The sequence below is a fragment of the Neomonachus schauinslandi genome, chromosome 4 (assembly GCF_002201575.2).
Source record: "Neomonachus schauinslandi chromosome 4, ASM220157v2, whole genome shotgun sequence".
NCBI lineage: Eukaryota > Metazoa > Chordata > Mammalia > Carnivora > Phocidae > Neomonachus > Neomonachus schauinslandi.
Genome location: NC_058406.1, coordinates 102539141 through 102546742, shown reverse-complemented (window position 1 = coordinate 102546742; position 7602 = coordinate 102539141). Strand labels below are relative to the sequence as shown.

Genomic DNA, 7602 nt, shown 5'->3' with positions numbered 1-7602 from the left:
GTGTTCCCTCTCTCGCTGTGTCTCTCTCTGTCAAGTAAATAAATAAATAATCTTAAAAATAAATAAAAGGTGTCAGGAGTCTCAGAAAAGGTGCTAATAGGGTAAGGCTTACACGTAAATAACCAGAGACTGTGGAGTAGAGATGGGGCATGAGAGAAAGTTAAGTGGGGAGGCACGAATAAAACTTACTAGGGGCAGAACAATTTCATTTACTCAACTTACATATAAATGATCCATAGGGCAGTTCTTGGAGCGTCCCCATTTCCAAACATTGCTGGACTGAGAGCAAAGGTTGTGCAAAATAACTGCAGGTCCCCAACAGTGCCCTCTTAAGTACCCGTATTATCTAGACCGTTGTTCCCCAGCCACGCCAGAACTGCCCAGCCCCTTTCCTCAGTCTCTGAGTGATTCAATGGGTTAAGACTTTGGTACAGAAAAAAAAAAGCCTTTGCCACAGAAACAACAGCGGGGGCTCGAAACCAGGACTCTGGGAAGCAGCGAGAAACCCACCGGCAAGCCCACTTCGGCACCTGGGAAGAACTGGAACCCACCAGCCCAAGCGCCCGAGCCACCCTTACGTAACCGGCCTCGCTGCCCTCGAGCGCCGGAAGACCCCGCCCAGCCCTTAAGCCCCGCCCCTACCCCTACCGGCCGGTGAGGTGCCGTGCGCAACTCTCCGGAAGCTTCCACCCGTTTCCCCTTTTATGGGACTACACTTTTTTTTTTTTTTTAACTTGCTGACGCCACCATAGGACTGGCCCTAAAACCATGATATAGAAGCTCCTCTCACAGTCCTACTTCCGCTTCCTTCCACTGAGGGATCAGGGCCTCCCCCATTTTTCTCACCCAGGAGGCGGCGGCGGCGGCGGCGGCGGCAGCTTGCGATGTTTGGCCTCAAAAGAAACGCAGTAATTGGACTCAACCTCTATTGTGGGGGGGCCGGGTTAGGGGCCGGCAGCGGCGGGGCCTCCTCTTCGGGAGGGCGGCTTTTGGCTTCGGGGAAGGAGGCCACGGCCCGGCGGGAGTTAGGGGGAGGGGAAGCCGGTGCGGTGATTGGCGGAAGCGCCGGAGCGAGTGCCCCGGCCACTGTTGCGCCGGACGCCCGGAGGGTCGCGCGGCCCTCGCCCATTGGCGCCGAGAGCCCCGACGTCACCGCGACCCCCCCGAGGCTGCTGTTCTTCGAGCCCACCCGCCGCGCGTCGCCGCCTGAAGAGATGGAAGGCCCAGCCGCCGACGCCATCATGTCGCCCGAAGAGGAGCTGGACGGGTACGAGCCGGAACCTCTGGGGAAGCGGCCGGCTGTCCTGCCTTTGCTGGAGTTGGTCGGGGAGGCCAGCAGTGGCCCTTGCAGGGACGGCTCACTGCCCTCGACGCCACCCCCAGCAGAGGAGGAGGAAGACGAGTTGTACCGGCAGTCGCTGGAGATTATCTCTCGGTACCTTCGGGAACAGGCAACAGGCGCCAAGGACGCGAAACCACTGGGCGGGTCTGGGGCGGCCAGCCGGAAGGCGTTAGAGACCCTCCGACGGGTCGGGGACGGGGTTCAGCGCAACCACGAGACGGCCTTCCAAGGTAAGGGGGTTACGTTTCACCTGTCCCAGGACTCACCCGCCAAAGATGGGTGGAAACCGAAAACAAGTCTGTTGAAACGACTCGCAGTCTATTTCTGAAACCAGAATTTTCTGGCCGTGAGTCATTGTTTCCGCCCATCCTAATTCTTTTGGAAATGGCAGCTCTGTTCAAAGCCCGGAAAGGGTGGGATGTCAGTTTTCAACTGGGGTCGGCCTGAGTTCTATAGACCCCAAATAGCGATATCCCTCGCCGTGGGTGGGCAGACAAATCATGCCCTGGTTTAGACAAAGGCCGTGAGAACCTGCATGCTTTTCTTCCTCTCAGGCATGCTTCGGAAACTGGACATCAAAAACGAAGACGATGTCAAATCTTTGTCTCGAGTGATGGTCCATGTTTTCAGTGACGGAGTAACAAACTGGGGCAGGATTGTGACTCTTATTTCTTTTGGTGCCTTTGTGGCCAAACACTTGAAGAGTATAAACCAAGAAAGCTGCATCGAACCATTAGCAGAAAGCATCACAGATGTTCTCGTAAGGACAAAACGAGACTGGCTAGTCAAACAAAGAGGCTGGGTAAGTTTGTTTTAAGGTTGAGGAGGGGTCTTGGAGTGGAAATGGAATGAAGGATTTTATAGAGAAAGTCTAGGACTATCTAAAGCTTTTTATGATGCACAACTCAGGTTTTAGGCTCCAACTTAGGATCTCTGTTTGCCTAACGTTGATTTAAGTAGTGGGTTCACAGAGATAGTGTGGTAGGACTGTCTTGAATTGTTGCATCAAAAATCCGGTTTTCTGTAGGCTGTTCGCGGTTGTTGAGTCATTTGCTTTTGGTATTGTAATTCAGCTGGATGCTTTTCAGTGGATTCAAATTATGGAAAAATAATCACTTGAGGATGATAGTAAACTATATTTCTGAGAGCTGCGCTGCAACCGCCCCCCCCTTAATTGAATAATGTGTCTTCTGTAACCTGGGTAAATAATAATTGGTTTATTATGTTTTGAGGGGGGGTGGAACTTTAGTTTTTTTAATTCATCTTTTCTTTATGAATAGTGTTTTTAAGCCATTGGAAACCCATACTTGAAAATGTGCTTTTCTTTTTTGTTTCCTAGGATGGGTTTGTGGAGTTCTTCCATGTAGAGGACCTAGAAGGTGGCATCAGAAATGTGCTGCTGGCTTTTGCAGGTGTTGCTGGAGTAGGAGCTGGTTTGGCATATTTAATAAGATAGCCTTTTAAGTGCAATAATTGACTTTTAACAACCCTAGGCACCAAAACCACATACGACTGCTGTGAAATCAAATGTATTTATGAAGTTGGACTTTGAGCTGTCCAGGCTGTAACCTCCAAGAGTTCTACTCTAGCAACGTAGATCAGCAAGTGGCAAGAGGATTATGGCTAACAGGAATAAATACATGGGAAAAGTAGTCCCCCTTGAAGAGTCACTGTCTAAAAGAAGCAAAGTTCAGTTTCAGCAACAGGCAAACTTTGGGAGGCCATGGAGGAGGACTTTTAGATTTAGTGGAGATGGTAGGGTTGAAGAGACTTAATTTCCTTGTCTAGAACAGGAGAGTGGCCAGTAGCCAGGCTAGTCATAGAGTCCATTAAATATGTCCACTGAATTAATTAACTTCTTATAGTGTTAAAAGAGAAGCACTAACAATGGCATTGATCTGTATAAAATGGAATTAAGCTACAGGTAATAACTATGACTAGAAGCCTCAGTACTGTACAACAGAGTGTGAAGGGAAGCTTTTTCTCTGTAATTAGCTTTCCCAGGTATACTTCTTGAATAGAAAGTCCAATTGCTCAGGACTTTTAAACCTGTTCTACTTTGGCTTGGTTTGAGTGGTTTAGTTTATTAGCCTAGTGATGGCCAAGAATACTTGACTTAAGGCTCAATAATTACAGTTGCAAATATGAGAATGTCCTCAATTTTTAAGGTAAAAACATCTTGTAAATGTATTTGTCTGTAAAAATTGTGTATATTTTTACAGAAAGTCTATTTCTTTGAAATGTAAAGGGATGAAGAGTCTCGAAATACATCAGTTTTTGCATACCCGTTTGAACTTCTGTAGTTAGGAATCTATTTCTTAACAGCTTTTCTATTCTAAATATTGTTCTGGTCTTCTAGATTGTATACAGAACCAATTGGTGTAATTGTACACAACTTGGTTGTAATGGAACAATTCTGATTCATAACTATGCAGACTTTAATTTTCCTATCTGGTTGGTAAGTATTCCTTAGTTTTTGTTTTTTTAAAATCTGGGATTGAGAAACTGAGGAATGGGAATTCATCCTTTCACCGCCTTACATATGGGTTTTCAGTAATTGAGTCAAGGTGGAGTTTAAGTTTTGGGCAGGGGGCGCATGTGGGCTGATAACTTACAAAATAATGGGCTCTGATTGATGAGTAAGCTACTCATTTGAGTTCCTTCCACTTGACCTAATTTAACTGGTAAAATTTAAATTGAGTTTATGAGCTCATCTTCAAAACTTTTGCTAAAAGATTTTCAGCTGTTCCAAATGGGACTTACTAACAGTATGTATATAAAAAGATCACATCAGTGGATGAGAGATACTTGATCCCTTGTTTGCTTAATAAATTGTAAAATGATGGCTTGGAAAAGCAGGCTTATAGTCTAACCATGGTGCTATTATTAGGCTTGCTTGTTAAACACAGGTCTAAGCCTAGTATATCAATAAAACAAATACTTATGTTTCATTTCTATTAATGATTCCCACACTTTGTTTCAGATTTTTGCATTGGCATCTCTTTGGATTTCAGACTTGACATTTTATCGAACTTAGTTAACTGTTTATTTTCTGTCCTTCCTTGAAATATTTGCTACTTGTTCTCCCTCTACAGATAGTTATTTCAGTTCTTACATCCTTACCCCTCCATCCCTGAACTCCTCTTACTAGCCCTTTTAGTTTTTGGCACTATGAACCCTACGTAACCCCCCCCACACACCCCTCACCCCAGCAGAGACCTTCATCCTTAATGAATTTTATTGGAGGTTGTAGTACAGTGGGTGCCATGACCATAACAGTCATGTGGTGGGAGTCCCTTTTCCTTGGATTGGTACCTTTTCAGTTGTTGATTGATCCTATCTTTGGGGGGAAAGTTTTAAAAGTCCCTTTAGGAATTTTCAGAGGAGGGACAACAAATTATGTTCCTTTGCGTTCAAAAATGCTCATTTAAAATTGCAGAAAGAGATGGGCTCTGTTAAACCTCTAAGAGTTATGTAAAAGCTACTGCTGGTAAACTGAAGAAAGCTTCTATAGAAGACATAGGGTCATTTTAAAGCTTCATTCGCAGAACATGACCTTTAGTCTGTGGACTCCAGATGAAAATAGGCATGAATAAAATGACTAAGAATGTAATAGGGAAGGATTGCCCTGCCTGCCCATCATCGAGCCATAAGGTCATCTAGCTAGAGCTATTTTTACCTATGTATTTATCGTTCTTGATCATGAACCACTTATTTATGTCCTGTCTATCTCTAAGGACCTAAAAGCACTTTATGTAGTTTTTAATTAATCTTAAGATCTGGTAAAGATGACTAAAAGGCCTGTCTCCCCCTATCCAGTTGTGGAAATAAGTGCATAGATGTAAATTGGAGGAGTTTAGGGAACCCACTTACCAATTTACTAGGTGTGACTGCTGAAATGTAGAGGAGGATCTTAGTTGAAACTTTGTGTCGGGGGCTATCAGGGCTTAGGGAGCCCAAGTGCTTTAGGGAAGGGTGGGTGGTTTTCTAGGGAGAGGAGGCACGTGTTCTAAGGGCTGACTGGCTTGCATAGTTTAAGCAAATCCTCCAAAATGGAAAGGGAGGGGCTCCTTGGAAAGCTGGCTCTCAGCAACTTGTCTTATGCTTCTCTCAGGGAAAAACATGCAATCCTCTAGTGTCCATGCACACACTATTGGGGGTGAACACCTTGGTTCTGGTTAAACAGCTAATGCTGTTGACAGCTGTGCCAGGAAGGGTTAGGACCAACTACAAATTAATGTGGGCTGTAAAATGTAGTATGTTTCCCTAACTTCCTGTTTTTCCTGAGAAGAAAATAATAAATCTTTTATTCAAATGCAAGGTGTGGTACGGGTGTTTTCTAATCGATGACTGTCTTCCTTCCCCCACTTAGACAAGCCTTTTAGGGAAGTCAGCTGAGCAAATAAATACAGGTGAGTTAACAAGCAAAAGCCTGGTAAAGTTGATTTGCTTTAGAGCAAAGGATGGTTCCCTTCCAAATAAACCCTTTTTTCATTCAAATTAGAGGTGTTGGGTTTTGAAATGTATTACTGCTGTACTTCAGAGTAGTTCCTGTACATTTTAACAATCAAAATCCCTGTCCTGATTTTTCACCTTTTAGTCACCGTGTGCTGGTTTATTGCTGCAGTTCTTCTATCTCCCCATCTCCACCTTCTTAGATGAAGGAGTTAGAAGAGTTAACACCCATAGTTAAGAGTTTTGATAAGGTTCTTGGTACTTTTTTCCCCTTCTCCCAGAAACAGAGGTGAGAATAAGCACATTAATTTCAGAAACCCTATCCTGTCTTTATTTTCAGCTGCCTTGAAAGGGAGCTGAATCACCATGGAAATGTGCAAATACGAAGTTTGTATATTGGTTTCAAGCCCTGAGCACCAAATGCTAATTGTACAAACAGGATTCTGTGCTTTTGTGCATTTAAAAGTTCATTTCTGCTTGGAAGCCCCTCTTTTTCTGAAGTCTAACTACTAGGAGAGGGCAACTTTTTATCATTACAAAGCTGTTACATACTAGTGCACTCCTAAGCAGAGGGTTGGAGCTAGGGTAGCATAGGATCCAAGGGTCCAAATCTTGGCCCTTCTCGAGTTCTGTGCATTGGCGGTTGCTCCCATTGGTAGGTTGTGATGTGAAGCCATTTCTGTGGTCATGTTCCTTAGTTTAACACCTTAAAAAACTCGGCTCAAATGGTAACTAGGTAACATGAGTCACTGAGGGAGTCAAAGTAATCAACACTTCCCTTCATTTGACACAACCAGACTTTGTCTTTCAGTTCCTGTTTTGCGACTTTAGAGCTCTTGCTTCATACGGTTTCCTTTTAGAAAATGTTAAAGCAGTTGTGACAGCTGGTGTATTTTACAAAAAGTGAAATAACTTGCACAACTGGTGTGTAGCATGGCTCCAGCCAGATGCTCAGAGCATGGGCCGTTAATTCCTGGAGTTCAAGATGGTCGGTCTTAATTTATCCCTAGTTCTTTTTGGCCCTACTTGTTCAAAGATTACAGAACTTTGTCTTCTTGAACCCTCCCACACTGCTCAAAGGCTTCTCATTTTCAAGATTTGAAAATTTAACTGGACCAGCTTTAGTTTCAGAGTTGCTACAATGTTATCTTAGTTATGTGAGGCATGTGGAAAGATGGGGGTTGGGAATCTGCCTCCAGGCAGATGGAACAGACCTCTGAGGATTCAGTGGGTTTTTGTTTTGTTTTTTAAGACTTTATTTTTGGGGCACCTACCTGGTTCAGTTGATAAGAGCATGCAACTCAAGCTCAGGGTTGTGAGTTCAAGCCCCAGGTTGAACGTGGAGCCTAGTTTTAAAAAAGGGGGGTGCCTGGCTGGTTGAGTCAGAGGAGCATGTTATTCTTGATCTCAGGGTCATGAGTTTGAGCCCTATGTTGGGTGTAGAGATTACTTAAATACATCTTTTTTTAAAGATCTTATTTATTTATTTGAGAGACAGCATGAGAGGGAGGAGGGTCAGAGGGAGAAGCAGACTCCCTGCCGAGCAGGGAGCCGATGCGGGACTCGATCCTGGGACTCCAGGATCATGACCTGAGCCGAAGGCAGTCGCTTAACCAACTGAGCCACCCAGGTGCCCTTTTTTTTTTTTCTTAAAAGATTTTATTTACTTACTTGACAGACACAGGGAGAGAGGGAACACAAGCAGGAGGAGAGGGAGAAGCAGGCTTCCTGCGGAGCAAGGAGCCCGATGCCAGGTTCATCCCAGGACCCCGGGATCATGACCTGAGCCGAAGGCAGACGCTCTG

At 44.7% G+C, this 7602-nt stretch overlaps 1 protein-coding gene across 4 annotated transcripts; it reads left to right on the top strand.

Moving 5' to 3' along the window:
- The first annotated feature begins 807 nt into the window (after nt 1-807).
- Nucleotides 808-4296, top strand: MCL1 (MCL1 apoptosis regulator, BCL2 family member). Of its 4 annotated transcripts, XM_044914616.1 has the most exons (4): nt 808-992; nt 1452-1572; nt 1897-2144; nt 2682-4296. In XM_044914616.1, the coding sequence occupies exons 1-4, from the start codon at nt 885-887 to the stop codon at nt 2796-2798; spliced, it is 594 nt and encodes a 197-aa protein (XP_044770551.1). In that variant the 5' UTR covers nt 808-884; the 3' UTR covers nt 2799-4296. The 4 variants fall into 4 exon arrangements, with proteins under 4 accessions (XP_044770551.1, XP_044770549.1, XP_021543811.2 ...); XM_044914614.1 differs by having other exon boundaries at nt 808-1572; nt 1897-2102; nt 3702-4296; XM_021688136.2 differs by having other exon boundaries at nt 808-1572.
- Nucleotides 4297-7602: the final 3306 nt, after the last annotated feature.